The sequence below is a fragment of the Etheostoma cragini genome, chromosome 12 (assembly GCF_013103735.1).
Source record: "Etheostoma cragini isolate CJK2018 chromosome 12, CSU_Ecrag_1.0, whole genome shotgun sequence".
Classification (NCBI taxonomy): domain Eukaryota; kingdom Metazoa; phylum Chordata; class Actinopteri; order Perciformes; family Percidae; genus Etheostoma; species Etheostoma cragini.
Genome location: NC_048418.1, coordinates 24,055,908 through 24,073,670, shown reverse-complemented (window position 1 = coordinate 24,073,670; position 17,763 = coordinate 24,055,908). Strand labels below are relative to the sequence as shown.

At 41.0% G+C, this 17,763-nt stretch overlaps 2 protein-coding genes across 4 annotated transcripts; both read left to right on the top strand.

Moving 5' to 3' along the window:
• The first annotated feature begins 222 nt into the window (after positions 1 to 222).
• Positions 223 to 10,389, top strand: LOC117953751 (endophilin-A2-like). 3 transcript variants are annotated; one of them, XM_034887030.1, is made up of 9 exons: positions 223 to 481; positions 4,789 to 4,857; positions 5,874 to 6,090; positions 6,211 to 6,344; positions 6,723 to 6,881; positions 7,735 to 7,838; positions 8,244 to 8,377; positions 8,494 to 8,532; positions 9,018 to 10,389. In XM_034887030.1, exons 1-9 carry the CDS (start codon positions 437 to 439, stop codon positions 9,203 to 9,205), a joined length of 1,089 nt encoding a protein of 362 aa, XP_034742921.1. In that variant the 5' UTR covers positions 223 to 436; the 3' UTR covers positions 9,206 to 10,389. The 3 variants fall into 3 exon arrangements, with proteins under 3 accessions (XP_034742921.1, XP_034742920.1, XP_034742922.1); XM_034887029.1 differs by having other exon boundaries at positions 8,482 to 8,532; XM_034887031.1 differs by lacking the exon at positions 8,494 to 8,532.
• Positions 10,390 to 11,921: 1,532 nt separating this feature from the next.
• On the top strand, positions 11,922 to 16,130 carry stap2a (signal transducing adaptor family member 2a). The gene is made up of 11 exons (XM_034887032.1): positions 11,922 to 12,286; positions 13,075 to 13,146; positions 13,221 to 13,340; positions 13,457 to 13,513; positions 13,600 to 13,751; positions 13,844 to 13,975; positions 14,067 to 14,136; positions 15,119 to 15,221; positions 15,339 to 15,434; positions 15,515 to 15,643; positions 15,756 to 16,130. Exons 1-11 carry the CDS (start codon positions 12,179 to 12,181, stop codon positions 15,809 to 15,811), a joined length of 1,095 nt encoding a protein of 364 aa, XP_034742923.1. The 5' UTR covers positions 11,922 to 12,178; the 3' UTR covers positions 15,812 to 16,130.
• The last annotated feature ends 1,633 nt before the right edge of the window (positions 16,131 to 17,763 follow it).

Here is a 17,763-nt window from a genome sequence, read left to right as displayed (position 1 = left end):
AAGTTGAATGTAAAAGTTCAATTCTACCTTGGAAGCAGTCTGAGCTCTTTGCGTCTCTGAACCTTCATAGAAGTGTGTGTGTGTGGATGTGTGTGTTGTTACCATGGAAAGCATATAGTTGTGACATCAGTGTGTCAGCAATTAATTCATTGTCATGTCATTTTGCAAAGAAAGAAGGATGTTTGGATGCATGATATTCGTGTGTGTGTGTGTGTGTGTGTGTGTGGACTCACTTTATCCACCAGGATGGAGCCTCCCACATGCAGCTGGGTCCAGGAAATTGTGGTTGCCTAGCAAGTTTCACATCCACGGTGCAAAGTTTGAAGACGTGTTGCTCGGCTGCTAGCTGTGTTTGCTGTAAACTACAAACTCACAGCAACTACTTCTAAATACATTTTCCTCGTCGAGATCCAGGTGGCAACATTGACGGTGCAAGATGTCGGTTGCAGGATTAAGGAAGCAATTTTACAAAGCGAGCCAGGTAAGAGCGCGACTTTTGGTAGCTTAGCCAAACTTAGCTAACTAAGCTAGCTAAAATTACTTTTATTGCGAGTTTATGCTAGTTTCAAGCTAACGTTAGCTAGTTAACACAAGTGAAAATGTTATGGGTAGTTAGCTAGCATTAACGATAAACACTAACGCTACTTAGCTAGCTAGCTTAACTTTATAAGAAACGCTTTATACTTGAACAGTATAACGTTACGAGCTGACGTTATATTGTTATTAATATATTAAACAACTGTCAAATGTGTTGTGGCTCAAAGAAAACGCCAACCCCCTTAACGTTAGCTACTTTAACTAACGTTAATACTAATCTAGCTAGCTAGATAGTTAGCAAATTGGCGTTCGCAACGGTAACTTTTCCTTGTTTTTTCGCTAGCTACATAGTAGGTTTTTGTCCTGACGTCATGTTGAAGCACTAAAGTTACTGTCCCCTATTCAAAATTATCACTATTCACTCAAATATAATGAATGTTCACAGAATTAAAATTTGAATTAATTTAACAAGTATAAGATCTACTAACGTTAATTTGTCGAAGTTTATGACTGACACATGAGTCAGGCATTGAAAGGATTAATTTCTAGTGCTTGTTTTTTTTCGTGTTTTGCAGGTATGTTAAACAGCAGGTAGATAAACCACGCAAGTGTTAGCTAATACCCCAAAGTGATGGTTATGTTGGCTATTTCTAAAGTGCTGGATTACACAATGTTTTCAAAACACTTGGCTCATGGGTTGTGGTGGTACTGTAGCTAGTTCAAAGTCAACTCAGCTGTGTCTCCTATTGTTTTCAACAACATAACAACCTGTGAGCCATGGATAGTATCATGACATATATTTTTAAGCTGTTTATTTGTACTTAAATGTATTTCAACACTTCTGTATTCTAATGTATCGCAGAAAAGGTATGATCTCTAGTCAAGGATTTATCTCGTAACACATGAAGAAGCCATAGTGTCATGCAGGCCCTGAATCATTTACCATTATAGTGATAATCCATGCTCATGATTTTTAGTTTGGTGACACTGTGACGTAGCTGAACATCTAATTTTGGAATACGTCTCCCAATTCTCTTGTAGCACTACCAGTGTGACAAAGGAATGTGCAAATCCAACTTTTTCAGTCCTGCTGCCTGGGCTTTGTGTATCCGTCGATACCCGATACCGATCCAATAACGTTGTTGATTCGGGGGGGGGGTGGCAGTAGCTCAGTCCATAGGGAGTTGGGTTGGGAACTGGATGGGTCACTGGTTCAAATCCCCGTATGGACCCAAAAACTTGGGAGCGTGGATAGGTGGTTGGAGAGATGCCAGTTCACCTCCTGGGCACTGCCAGGTGCCCTTGAGCAAGGCACCGAACCCCCCCCCGACCGCTCAGGGCGCTGGTTCAGCTGGCAGCCCACTCACTCTGACATCTCTCCATGTATAGTGCATGTATAGGTCCTGAGCATGTGTGTGTATTTCAGGCCTGTGTGTGAGTACTAACAAAAGTGTGTACACAGAGTGTAGTGCAGTAATTTCCCCATTGGGGACTAATAAACAAATTATCTTATCTTATCTTAATAAGAAACTACATACCTTTCACCTTATACCGTCCTTCCACCATGTGGAAGAGACTAAATGTACCAGACTTTCCTAACTAATCATTAGCTTCCTAACTCAGACAAAATAACATAGATGTGATGTATTGAATTTGCATGTGCTTGGTAGTATTGTTCCTTTTTATGGTCAACTCAACTTTTTCAGCATGCAACACACATGTTCTTGGCGAATGCCGTAGGATGTGCTGCGACGAAGGAAAAGAAAGAAAAACAACTGGATTTGTCCGTGGATCTGTTAATTTTTCCAATCCCAGATCCAGCTATTTTGTCAATATCGGGGACGATGTCCGATGTAGGCATAGCATGCATTTAAAACTGAAAAGAAAAGAAAAAATACTAAGTAGTCTGAAAATCTGGATTTATTGAGTCAGGTTTGTCTTGTGCTCCAACTTAGAACTGGCGCTCATCCCTCATAGGAATGAAATATAACCGATGGCTCCTGAGATAGTTAAATTAAGATTAAACCCGCCAACGCAAACATGAAGCTCAACAAGACATGGCCTGTAAAACAGGTGGCTTATGTTCTAATGACACCTGCCTTGCAACAGGTCCTTGCTTTGGCCTAACACTGTCACATGCAAGTGTCTCTTTTTTTTTTTCTTCTTTTTTTTGTGGGTGTGTAATGGAATCCTAGTTATGTGAACACTTTGCTCAAACCATCTTCCAGTAGACTCAGTTTGTTAACAGCACAGCAAAATTATCAAACCAGGGATGAGTGCACACAAATGTTATTTCATATTGGCTTCTTCTTCTTTTTGTTATCATACAGGACCTATACTGAACACCCTGCTCTCTATTAGCACAAGCCTAGTCAACAAGCCATTCAGGCTATAAAGAAATAAAACAAGGTGGAGGAGGAGAATCAATTTTCTTAGTTGCCTAAGAAGCTCCGGCTTCATAAATGTCATAAAAATATACTTGATTCAATCAATGAGTAAACAGATTAGTCAGCTAAATTGCTAATCCACCAATCTATTGCTGACACTGTGCACAGGGTATTAAATATTGCTGTTTGTACTATTCCACATCATGTAATTTATCTTGCTTTTGTCATTGACCAACAAGACTAAACCCACATGTTTTCTATCAAATGGGTTTATGACTCTCTTTTAGACCTCCTTTTTTAATATTAATAATAATGTGTCCTTTATTAGTCTCACAAGGGTAAATTACAATTTACACTCTGTTGTTATTACACACATTACACAAAGGCCTGATTTACACACAATAGCTCAGGTCCTATACATGCACTAATGGAGAGATGTCATAGTCAGGGGGCTGCCCATGGAAAGGCGCCCCGAGCACTTGGGGGTGCGATGCCTTGCTCAAGAGCACCTTGGCAGTGCCCAGGATGTGAACTGGCACCTCTCCAGCTACCAGTCCACCACCATACTTTGGTCCCTATGGGAACTTGAACCAGCGACCCTCTGGTTCCCAAACAACTCCATACAAACTGAGCTGCAAGTTTACTTATTAAGAAAACAAAAATTAAAGCAAAATCTCACATACCTACAACTAAAACAAGTTTTCCAACATATATTACATACCGTAGTCAGACGGGGCGAGGCTGGTTTGTTAGTCATGGAGGACATACAAATGAGTGCTGGCATTCAGGAAGCCAGATGGGGTGCTGAAAGTGTGTTTGGATTTCACACATCTACATGCCACATCTTCACATCTGGGACCATGAGATTCATTAATTGCAATTAAAATGCTGTTTATTAGACTTCATAATTAGGGAACATGTGGGGCTGAATTATATCCCATAAATCAAATGGCAAACAGAGCTTAGGGTATTTTCAGAGCTACTGACTGTTTCATACAAAACAACTATACCAAGGCTGCTTATTGTAAAAACTAGATAGATTGATTGATTGATCCATCTGGTCATAGCTTTATTTGCAGTGTAGGACTGACAGCTGCACGGAGTTGAACCAAATGACACACACACGCCGTACAATGAGTCTCTTCTTGGCCTGCCAGCCAACTTCACTGGATTTTACAGTGTGTTGCTCTGGATGAGAAATGGAGAACGTATGTGCCATGTGTGAGTCAGGTTATGAATTGGGAGCAAGATAAAGTTAGTGTGTGTGTGTGTTTAGTGAAAGTATCCATGGATGTGTTTTTAGTGTACGTGACTGCAATGTGTGTGCTGACCTGATGGAAAAACATTTAATAGAATTCATAATGGAACGAAGGTTCTCTGTAGAGAGGAAAGTCCAGTTTTCCGTATTCATTCCCTCACGCAGACTTAAAATTCCTCCACTGACGGAAACATGGGTATGTCTTGGAATTTGAGAATTGTGATAACCAGGCCTGGGGAAAACGGAATTAGTTAAATATCCATTGAAGTTTGGAAACAGAGCGCAGTGTAGTTGTGAAGGTCTGGTTAAATCCCTATTGACAGGTTTTCTCCTTGTTAAAGTGTCCTTGAGCAGACATCTGATCCCCCATTAGCTCCAGGAATGACGTTCTGTAGTTGGCCTTCAACTTGGAAATGCACGGGAAGACAGTTAACAAAAATATTCACAGTATTATGATTACAAGTTTGAAGGGTTTAATTAATCCTTTATTTTCTCATATGACCGTGTGTGTAGATTGTCAATTTAGTCACGGAGCACAACATGTGGGATCCTAGAAGTATTCATCCATCATTCGGCTTCAGTACTCTGAATGTTCTGTGTTCACAGCTGGTGAGTGAGAAGGTTGGAGGTGCAGAGGGAACCAAACTGGATGAAGACTTCAAGGACCTTGAGAGGGTAACATACATATAGTTCATAATAATAATAATCTTTTATAAATGGATCCCTTTCCCATCTTACAAAATGATTAACAAGTTAAAACATTTAAAAAAAAAAAATGTCTACACTAAACATTAGGGCTGTACCAAATAGTTCAAAGTTTAAATTCTAACGTTGAGATTCAAAATCTAAATACATTAAAATGCTGCTTAGCCTTTTTCTTTCTTTTTTGCTTGTCTAATCATTTAGTTTAAACCCAGTACTTCTGCAAAGTTGCAGATAAAGATCAGGCTAAGGGTGGGAATCACCAGGCCTCACGATACGATATCAACACTATACTAATGCCAAGATGCAATATCATTTCAATTTTATTATTTTTATTAGTTATTCCCAATTTCAAATGATGTCCCCCAAAGGAAACTTTGTCAACATCTGTTTCATCTAAAAAGATACATTTCTCTGTTTGTTCATCACACTTTAATTTTATTGCTGCAAAATGGGACAAACTGACCATCACACATATAATAAAAGATCCATACTTGGCTTCTGTGTATCGATACAGTATTGCCACGGAAAATATCATAATACGATGCTGTATCGATTTTTCCCCTCACCCACAGATTAGGCTGCACTAATATTATTTGTAGAATTACATTCTAGTGGTTGCTGCGTAGGATTGTTTTCAGCTAATGGGATTTAAACATCTCAATAACTCCAGAGCCTTGTTTCTGTTGTAGCATGATGTTGATTTAAGCCTAAGGGCCCTATTGTTATTTCATCACTATGTTATGCCTTTATTGAATAAGCCTGCTGCTTACATGTATTTATGTTGACAAAAGTGGCAAGAAATATTTATTGAAGAAAGTTGATTAAAAAATTGAAATCGGGGATTTCGTTTAGGTATTACTATAACCATGTAGAATATGTTCTTTTCTCGACCTTTAGTTAAACTTGTTAAATGATGACTCATGAGACCTAAAACTCATCATATGCACACACATGAATGATTGTCTTTCTCTAACCTGTACTACCAGAGAGCAGATGTTACCAGCAAAGCAGTGGTGGAAGTCATCAGTAAAACATCAGAGTACCTCCAGCCCAACCCGGCAACAAGAGCTAAACTGTCCATGCTCAACACAGTGTCCAAAATGCGTGGGCAGGTCAAGAGTCCGGGCTACCCCCAGCCTGAGGGCCTCCTGGGGGAGTGCATGACTAAGTATGGACGGGATATGGGAGAAGACACCAACTTTGGTAAGAACAGTCAAGGCAGTTAAAGGATAAGATCTTAGTATAGGGCTAGCGATTGTTATTAACATTCCTCACGATGTCCCACATTCCCTAATGCTGTTATTTTGAACGTGTGAACTACAGGTGGGGCACTAACAGACATTGGGGAGTCGATGAAGAGGATGGCCGAGATCAAAGACTCTCTGGATATTGATGTGAAGCAGAACTTTATTGACCCGCTGCAGGCAGTCGCTGAGAAGGACGTCAAAGACATTCAGGTAGAATTAAAGAGGTAGAATGCCTCTGCACGTACAGGCCTGGCATTGATTAATGAGCTCCACAGTCTGTGCGTCAGCTGCAATATGAAACAAGGAAATGGTATTTACTGTCCTGGTGCATGAGTGTGAAATGACATGCAAATGTTTAAAGGAGAATTCCGGACAATATTTATGTAAATCTTGATTTCTATTGTCTGTTTTTTTTTCAATCGAAAGTGCACGCATATTTAAAGCGATCAAGACTTTGTAAAAAAATTTTGAGAATTTTTCTTCAAAATCTTGCAATTTTGTCAAACTATCATGTAAAAATGCTTGGATACTCATAATATCATTTTGTGACACCTCATCCTCCCAATCCCAACTCTTTCACACCCTCAGTACCACCTGAAGAAGCTAGAGGGCCGCCGTCTGGACTATGATTATAAGAAGAAACGTCAAGGTAAAATCCAAGATGAGGAGATCAGGCAGGCCCTGGAGAAGTTCCACGAGTCCAAAGAAATGGCTGAAGGCTCCATGCACAACCTGCTGGAAACCGATGTTAGTACCCGGCTAATCTTGATTTTATTTTATTTATTATTTAAAAAAAAAATAAGGTGTTCAATTAATCCTGTTGTCAATAACGTAGGCAATAATTAAATAATAATAATAATAATAATAATTGTTATAATAATGACCTTAATGTATAAGTTAATTATAATATAATTGTCTTAATGTAATAAGCCAATCAATTTAATCAGTGGGAATGCTGAACCACCTTAATAGGTGGTTTGATAGATAAGTAGATTTTACAACAGGTAGAAGTTTTATGATGCTGTCTAGTTTTCTTTGGGGAGCCAAAATGTATCAATCAACTTGTATCAATGCTCTGATACAATTATGGTTAAAAGCATTAATAGCTGAAGCAGATGTAGTTGAATTGGCATATTCTATCAGGAAGCATTAGGCAGTGAATAAAGAAGAACTAGTTGGACAAACTTAAAATAGGAGAGCAAATTATGAAAAACAAATTATGCTAAATAATCATTAATCATTAGAACTGTATGAAACATGGGAGCCAAACATACTAAAAATGTATGATTTTTTTATATATAGTATAAAAGAGTATCTGATAGTATTTATTCTGGCTAGTATCTCTGTTTCTAATTGCATTGGATGCAGCTAGCAAGGTATGTGTTACTTCTGTATCTGCCAGGTGTGTTTTTTGTTTTTGTTTTTTTCCCCAGTGACTTGCATTAGTGTTTTTCTCATACCTGTAAGAGTGTTTTTAATAAACAAACAAAAGGTATAATAGGAGACCGGAATGCAAATGATTAACCAGTAAAGAATTCTCCGAAGCACCACTGCTGTTCCTGTTTGGTCTCGTTCTAAAATAGTTTTTGTGTGTATGTAGGTGGAGCAGGTGAGTCAGCTGTCCTCCTTTGTCGAGTCTCTGCTGCAGTACCACAGACAGGCCACACAGGTCCTGGAGGAGCTTTCTGACAAACTAAGAGAAAGGTCAGTGCCAAGACTGTGCGTGGAAGATTGCATGCCTTTTTCTATGTTGAGGCTGTGTCCTCTGGTTTGTGACAAGGCATGATTCAGCTGTAAAATCTTTCCTTTTACCATCTGATTACAAGTGGCCGTTTGTTATAGTGTTTTTATAGACAGTAGATTTGGATACTTAGTTTTTTTTTAATCATTTTTATACAATCCCTTTTTGCCCCATTAAAGGAATTAAATATGAATTTTACTTTGGCATTGTTTTGCTTTTGACATTTTACTTGTAGTTGTAGTGATTGGATAATAGCCCACAATAAAATCAATGAACAGCTCTTTGTTAAACCTGCCTGTCTCTGTATTGGTCCACATCCTACTTGTGGGCTCATAGAGGTGATGTTTTTTTATTCTGATTGTGTGCAGGGTGAATGATGCTCAGTCTCGTCCAAGGCGCGAATACACGCCCAAACCCAGACCATCCTATGACTATGGAGATGTTGAAAACTCTAACGGAGGATACTCCCCATCTGCAACAACCCCTCCAGCTTACTCTTCCGGTAAAGAGAGTGTGTGTGTGTGTGTGTGGGAGGTGGTGTGTGATCTGTGCGACTCCATCTCATTTTTAAGACTGGTGTGTCTTTCCTTCCGCGACATTAACCAGCACAATATCCAGGTCCATCCTTCCAAAGAACCTCCATCAAGAGCAGACGGCGTGAGTGAGACTTGAAGATAACGTGATACTTTCACTCTGGCTCACATCTGTGTGGCAGAGAGGTGTATGCATGTCTGTGGGATGGTAAAGGATTTGACTAACTTTGAATGGTGTTGTTGGGTCCAGTCTGTCAGATTACGAGAACAAGACGGTACTTGTTTGAGTGTGCATATTACTCTGTTTGACCAAGACTGCATAGGTATAAAAATGTCAAACCATGTTCTAGCTTTGTTTTAAGTGGTCAGTGGTTGTGGCGTTTCAAAGTTGTTCTCCCTAACCACATTGACGACTAACCTATAAACATCTCCTGTTGAAATGACTCCCGTTTATGGTATATTCTAGAGTCCTATTGGAAAACATATTGGTGACACAGGATTTACTAATCTTATTAAAGGGAAATGATAAAATGCTCTTTTCACAAAATGACAGTCTTTTTTTCTTTCTCCCTCTTTGCATCTCTCCCCTTTTTGTGTCTCTCTGTGCAGCTGAGCCATGCTGTAAAGCCCTGTATGACTTTGAGCCAGAGAACGAAGGAGAGCTGGGCTTCAACGAGGGTGACATCATCACCTTGGTCAATAAAATCGATGAGAACTGGTTTGAGGGAGCCATTCGCGGAAAATCGGGATACTTCCCCAACAACTACGTTGAGGTGGTGGTGCCTCTGCCACAGTAAAACACAGCAAGGCAAGAGGTGAACAGCACAAGGGGGATGGTAGAGGATGATCAACTCTCAATAACCAAAATATATCTTTTCTTAATTGTAATTTAACACCAAACATCTAAAGACAGGAACCTAATTTGTACCTAGGAGTTAATTGAGAAAAGATATTTTTTTAATACTGTCAGATTAAAAGATGTAAGGGATTTTTAAAAACAGTAAGGACAGGGGGATGTTCAGTCAGAAAAATGACAGCGTAGTGTTTAAGTATTTACGTTCATTCTCTATGCACCTGTGCACTTTGTACTCTACACATCCATCACAAGAACTGATGAAGAAAGATCAAGAGAGAATGACATCTAGTGACATGTTCAGCAGTATCCACAAACACTAAGAAGTGCGACTAGTTTATCCTTGAATCCTAAATCTATTTTATATTCACAAGATGACCTTTCTTGCTCTATGTATTGTTCATAATGTTACTGCACAAATGCATGTATACACATACATTCTTCCCAGCACTGTTTTCCACACTCCCAATTTTCACTTCTGTGCCTTCAGGCTTTAGTACTGTTGTCAGCATGGAGCGGTTAGAGTCAACAGGGAGGAATGGCTACCTTCTGTCTGTCTGAGACTGTCCTCCACTGCCATCCGGTGGTCATTCTTAGCTATTGGCACTGTCATACGGCTTTATAATCTCTTACCAAATACATGTTGGTTGGCTTGTCTTATGTTTAGGTGTGGATTTGTTTTTTCTTCCTAAAGTAGATATGTAAAACTTTAAAAATGGCTGGAGCCCGTCACCAGGTTTACATAGACTGGCAGCTCTATAAAATGTTTTTCATTCTCACACCACTGCTGATCAGAGAATCTGTCCGTTTTACAAACGGCAGTTCACTGGATACCAAACCCGTTGTGTTGTAGTTGAGTCTAAAGAGTTGGAGGGCATCCATAAATGTGCTTAGTTTGTAACCTTTATCACACTATTTGTTGCTACGTTGTCAAATATTTAATTTACTAACAGCCCTTCCAATGTTTCTCACTGCATTCCACTCACTCCTTTTAGAGCTGATTCAATCATTGGACTAGACTGACATTTGTCATTAAAAGAAAACATATTTCATATAGCCAGATGTGGGCAAATCTGCAGCATGAAGTTAAATGTTTTTAGCCCTACGAAAATGTTTACTTCAAATTTTCTTAAGGAAAAGCAGACCTTTGTTCCCACTAAAGTGCAACCCACAACAATGCAACATGATTCAAACTCATCCCAAATGTTTAGTAGCACTCCACCCAAGCCATAAGCATAAGCGTCCTTCAGTTCCTCCTTTTTTCTCAGGCTGTATTGATACTGCTGGCAGTGTCACTCTCAATGTTTTGTGGGCTTTTCCCAACAGTTTGTTGATGAATTTTCAGTCTGATTTGTTTCCCCCCATCGTGCTGGTGTAAGCTTGGCTTTAGTACTCTAACCTATAATTTGGAGCATGGAAATTTTTCTGATGTGTATTGGGTGTTTCTGTACCTGCCTCAGTTTTCAGGCTGAAACTGCACACTTGATCTGACAGACAATGCTCCATAACTATCTCCAAACTATTGTGGACAGAATTTACTGATAATGAGGAAGGTCTGTGCACAATAGCTGGTTTCAGTTTCAATTAAGTCTTTTAAAAGCTGATTACAAACTGTGAGGGTCTTTGCTGTTCCCTGAAATACCAACTTTCTCCTGTTGTCATGATCCCCTTGTTAGACCGCCCCCCACCCAATTCATCTCTCCCATCTCTGTTAAAAGTGGGAGCGGAACAGACAGGTCTTTTCAGCAGGGAGGAGCACACAGCAGTGGATTATGCCCTCCCTCCCCCGCTGGTCTTTATTCACCACCTGCCCCTGTACCCCTACCCCCTCTCTCATTATCTGCCCCATCCCACGGTGCCTCTGAAGTCTCCTGGAATATCTATCTAATTTTTATTATAGTATGTGCCTTCTACATGTTATGTTTGCATGTCTCCTATTTTATTGATGTTATGTACAGGGCCAGGGTATTTGGCTGTGCTGGGTAGTAACTGTGTAGTTCTGTGTTGGTTTACATGCCTCATTACACTAAATCAAAATCCCGAGTTCAAGGGGGGAGAACAGGGTTGGGGGTTCAGGTTGAGCCATTATTCAGCTTGTATAAAATTGGTGATGAATGTTGTCGAACAAAGGGCTAAAATCAATTTGTGTGTGCCACTGCTGACATCTGAAAGAGTTGTCTGAATGCTGCAGCTGACATTTATTACAACACTCATTCTGTGATTGCTCATATTTTATCCATAAGTGTCTCAACTTTGCAATGTTGATAAAGTATTATTAGCCTTTAAAGCTTTATTTTATTATGTACAATCTTAATGGAATTTTCTGTTAAAATATAACTGCTTTGCATGTGTCTTCATTACAGATGCTGTGTCTTAAGCAATGCATTATTATTGTAACTGTGACACTGGGGAGACGTAAAGTGGGAGTATTCTGGATTATCTTTGTGATATATGGACTACATCTGTACTAAGTGTAATATTCTGTATTGTATATACTTGTTACTATGTAAAGGGGAATGGATGCTGTATTCACTTCTCCAAATAAATATTAAGTAATTTCGCTCCCCGTGTATCTTTACATCCCTGCAACTGAATTGGATTTAAATGTATACAATGTCATGATACAATGTGCGTACACTGATGCAGAAAGTATCAGAGGCATAGGATTCTCTTTTTTTTGATACACCGGATTTTCAAATAGTCATTTGTTTCTTAATGAACATCTATGTACATTTATCCCCCAACCATCCAATTTCTAATCTGGACAACCAACCCATCTGCATGATCCCCAGACAGCAGGCCACACCAGCCAGCTGTTGGATTATTGCCACAGCACTATCTCATCGGGGAAGGCGTGTCACTCCCCGAATTGCTCAGCGCCCCTTTGTCCTCGGTCGGTGCCCAGCCAGCGACACTCATGGCGGCTGCACCCGTCAGACAGCGCTCCGGGCCGGGGGGACCCCGGGCGCAGCTCCCGCCCTGCTACTACGAAGGATACCTGGAAAAGCGAGGACCGAAAGAAAAGGTAGGCTCACCCGGTGCGGTGCCATGTTGTTTCCGATGCAAACTACGGGTAGCGGTGGTCAGTGTACACCAGCTGATCCCCCATTCCCAGAAAGCTGTTAACTTCCTTCTTGTGTTGAAATGGGCGAGGCGAGACTGTACACTGGTGCTAGGGATCGCTTTACATGGGGTATAACCGATTTGTTTGAAGAAGTCTGATTTTGCAAGAATCTGACATGGAAAGCGTGCACAGATTTATAAACGAATCATAACTGATGAATCGGAAATTCGACTGGTGTCAAAATATTGCATATCATTTAAATCCCATCTTTTGATCGATATGTGGCTGTATGTTAATAAGAAATTAACTGAACGTGTGCCATATATTTTCATCACCGCGAATGCATTGCTGACCCAGAGAAATGATCTTCTTTTGACATGCGCTGTGCATCTCAAATATCTCAAATACAAAGTTGCATAGAGTAACAGACAATTTTACTCAAAAACTCTTTTGCATGTTTTTTACTAAAATGTAAAGTGACATATACAGAATGGGATGCCCTCCCCCCAGGCCCACCCTCTCATTAGGCTCATTTTTGATGCAATAGACATGTAATGTGAGCTGCTGTTCAGGTGCAGGGTATTGCACTGATCCATGGCCACAGATTGACGGCAGCTGTGCCTCACTTCCTATTCATCTCCTGGGACAGGAAATGTGGGGGCAATAAAAAAAGGGAAATATCCATTAAACACATGTAAATACTGAAAGTGTGTAACCTTATTTCACATCCTTATTTCCGTGTGTGACAGGCATCCAGGCGTCTGTGGACCTGTCTGTGTGGGAATTCTTTGTATTTCTTCAATAATGCCAAGGACAGTCATGTAAGTTTCAGTCTGTATACATGTTGGTGTTTGTGCATCATAGGGTGTTTACACTGTGTGTGTGTGTGTTTCAGTACGTGGAGAAGCTGGACCTCAGTGGCTTCGTGTCCCTGAAGGACGACTGCAGCCGGGACAGAAACCTGGAGGCAGCCAGACTCATCCTGCGCATGAAGGATGGAGAGACCAAACTCACAGTAATGCTACTCAAAAAGCACGCACACACAAACAAACACACACACACACACACACACACACACACACACACACACACAATTGTTACAAGGTGTAACAGTGCCGTCCTCTTTTCTAGGCACCTAACTTGGAATCAAGGGAGCTGTGGAAAGGTTTCCTCTACTCCGTTGTAGATGTAAATATTCATCTTTTGCACACCTGCATCAATCTGTATCTGTTTTACGCAATCTTAAAAACATTCCCGTCTCTGTCCACTCGCAGCTGAATTTACCGTCCTGTCTCACGTTGCTGCCGGGCCAGCTGCAGATGCTGAAGGAGGTGGTGGACAAAGAGAGGTCCAGACGGAGAACCCGCACACCCACGCGTGCTCCTCCCTCGCCCCTCTCTGTGCCTTTAGTAGGAGAGATCCCACCGTGAGTTCTCCTGAGTTTTGTTGAGAGGATGCACTGGAGCTGGACCACATTTGGGATGTGTGATTTTATGATTACGTGTGTGTGGCATGCAGGTGTTTTCGACCAGTGTCTCGAACGGAGGCTGAAGTCCTTTTAGAGAGACACCCGGACTGCGGCAACATGTTGCTCCGGCCAGGCAGAGATGGGTGCTCATTGGCTGTCACTACTCGGCAGGACCTCAACGGGTAAACAACTGCTGAACATCTGGGCACTACAGCTGCAAATGTCAGTCCCATGCTACATTCACTGCACATGTGTTTCTCTCTTTTGCTCCAGGTCAGTGTTCAGACATTACCGTGTGACTCAGAGGGACTCAGGTGGTTATGTCATTGATGTAGAAAATCCTGTAAGTGCTTCATACTTTCCGATTCTCTTCACATCTTACATTTCTTAAAGTGGAATTATTCTGTATGAATAGTCATGATTTTGATGAACAGGGAAAAACCTCAGGTTAGGGATTCATCAATCTAACATTTTCCCTACCAATACAGTTTCCAATACTTTAAATCAGGGTATCAGATACCAGGGCTTTTCCTAGATTTATGATCTGTATAACACTCTACTAAAAACTTGAGTCCTTGGTTTGTCGTAACTGGTGTGACTGATTGCAGGAACATGTAATTTTATAAAAACCATATAAAGAAAAAAATGTCAATGTATGCATAGCAGTCACACCATGGCCAATACCTTATCTGCTTCATTGTATTGGTAACAATACAAAACTGGCATATGTAATCGATGCATCCCTGACATGGGGTTAGATGTTTGAAAAGATGGAAAACACATAACAGATCTGTTAAGTGGAGAGATGAATATTTGATTCTGCAAATCTCCAAAAGACACTCTGTCCTGTATTCTGTCAGAAAAAAAACATCTAAAGTGACAACTTGTCAGAAGTAAATATAGCATGTATCTTCACGTATATTCATGTATTTTTCTAAAGGTCTTTTCCAATTTTGAGGATTTTTTGGGACATGCCAACAACTCGGCACACAAAGGGTTACAATATTACAATATTAGAAGAGGAAATGTATAGAACATAACATTTGAGTAATGCTTTGCGATGATGGCAATCAACAATGTCTCGGACTATAGAGAGAGTTCAGTTGGGAACCAGAGGGTTGCTGGTTCAAGTCCCAGTACGGACCAAAGTACAGAGTGTGGATTAGTAGCAGAGAGAGTGTGAGAGTGAGGCGGGCCTGTGTGTAGTGATTACTAACAGAACAGAGTGTAAATTGTAATTTCCCCACTGGGGATCAATAAACAGTATAAATTATAAACAGCATCTTTAGGCCTGTATACTATTATTATAACCTAATCCCTTCCAGATTCCCTGTGCTACACTGCATGAGGTCATTGACGCTCTGGTAGAGAAGACAGCAGGGACTCTGCAGCCTTTCCTACTGGAGGAGCCTTACGAAGAGAATATCAGTGAGGCAACCATGCAGCACACACACATTCTCCAGATTCTTTTTTTGTTTGTCTATGAGGTTTTCTTTACAAGTAATCAATGACCATGTTAAATTCTGTTTTTGTTAAATCCATCAGCATATGTTTCCGCCAATGATGAGAATGGAGAAAGGATCCTGCACACTGCTCCCTCCAGCCCCCTGCCAAAGGCTCCTGCCCTGCCTCCAAAACAAGGTTTCATTCTCGGTCGCATAAACCACATGCAGACAGAAAGACAGACAGCAATACTAATCACTGCTTATATTCTGCTGCAGACCGTTGGCCCAGCAGCCCCCTGTCCAGGTCTCCAGCCCCCGACCGCCGCATCCTGACCACACCAGTGCCGGCCTCGCCCACCAACCCGATGAGACGGCTCATCCTCTCCCCTTCACCTCTCGCACAGAGTGAGTACACAATGCAGAGCTCACCGGCTCCGGTCCGGTTAACAAATGATCTAGAAACACTACTGTACGTAAAAGCGACCCAGTGGCATGTGTTTCTTCTGTCTTCCCACAGCACTTAATGAGGAACTCAAAATGAAGCTGGAGCAGAGACGAGCCAGTCAGGAGTGATGTTTCATGAGGAACAACCTCCTGTCACAGCATAGTCATATCTTCAGTGCCAAACCCCTTCTCACCGCAGCTATGTATTCATCCTGTGCCTTCTAGGTGGCAGAGAAGGGACTACGAATACCGCCACTATCTTGTAGGGAGATACAAAATGTTGGACTTTGATGGTTAAATGGACTCTGGTTAGCTCCTTAAGAGCATGGATGGCTGGTAAACACTGGATTAGGTTCATAAAACCTCGTAAAAGGCTGCCTGCCCTGGTTAGGGTAACAATCCACTAATGCTTGCAGAAAGTTGTTAACAGTGTGCCACTGACCAACAACAAAAAACAGTGCCACAACAAATACTTTTCCTTCAGAATACAGTCCACACTGAATCAATATGACTGGCAGCTATCGGAGAAGCACTGACACGTTCAGGACCACCAGCTGAGCATGATGTTTTCTCGTCTGAGCCCTCGTCTGAGCCGGAACTCTCTGAAGGACAAGCAAACCACAGACTGCCAAGATCAACAGCGGAGCGACAAACTCTGACCTGAGACACTTTATTTGCTATGAAAGTGAAATAAGCCAAGCATGCTCCACATGTAACATGACTGGAAAAAGGAAAGAAAATCGTATTCAGTAGAGCTGGCTAGAAACTGAAAAGAGGACAATCTCTGGCTGTTGCTCATGACTGCTATTAGGGATTAATAATCAACCGTTTGTGTATTGTTGGTTCAATGACACTGTTGTGGCTCATTTATGACTCAACTTTAACCGTACTGTTGGTGCTTATTTTAAAATGTTTCCTTATTCTGTGCTACTGTGTGCGTGCTACTGTATGGTGCTATGACTCACCGGTGCTCAGACAGACCTGCAAGAAAATCAATCTACTGTATTTATATTGAGAGTCTCCTCTGTCAGCTAAAGGTACAGAAACCTTATGTTTTAAAAAATCTTTGGGTATTAAAGGTCCCATGACATGTTTTTTTTTTTTCTTATAGGCCATATTAGTCCCCTAATGCTGTATCTGAAGTCTCTTTCCGGAAATTCATCTTTACAGCCACTAAAGCCACAATGAGCTTCCCTTAGTATGTGCTATTTATGTGTCTGTAGCTATTGAGGAGGAGATGTGTGGGGGGGGGCAAGGTGGAGGTTGGGGGTGTGGCCTTGAATAACTGCCACTTTGCTTATTTGAAAGCCATGATGTCTCTCTCTCATGGGTGGGCCAAATTCTCTGGGTGATCAAAGCAGGGAAAGGGGAGGTAACCCTCCCCCTTATGACCTCATAAGGGGACGAGATTGGCCCATCTGAGCTTTCATTTTCTCAAAGGCAGAGCAGGATACCCAGGGCTCGGGTTACACCTATCACTATTTCTAGCCACTGGGGGGCCATAAACAGGTGGGGAAACTGATATCAATGTTAAAAAAAAGAAAGTATAAAGTGACATTTTCAAGTCACGTGACCTTTCACACAAGTACAAAATACTTTAATGTTGCAGACTGAACCTGGCAAAGACATCACACCCTACCTCTCTACCTTTAATTACAAAATGTTAGTTTATTACAGGTCTGAAGTGCTTAACTAATCAGAAGTATTTCTACATTGACATGTATTATGTCGACTGTCCAATGGATTTGAAGTTCTGAGTACTAGTAACGAGCTGATTCATAAGTGTCCTCTTACAATGAACGGTTTCTTGTATGTTTGTACATGATGTGTCGTGTCTACTTGATCACTATCAAAGAATAGTCTTTGTTAGATATCGAGGATATTAAATGGTTTTGCATGGAAGGGATTTGTTCTTATGAATTGATAGCTTGTGCTTGCTCCAAAGGCGCACCACTTCTTTGGGGACCCAGTCGTTGATCGACCCCAGAGGGACAACAGCAGGATGAGGAGATTAGATTATATTAGAGTTCATCAATATAAGGTTGTTTTTTTCTTCTTTTCTTCACAATTTTACATGGAGG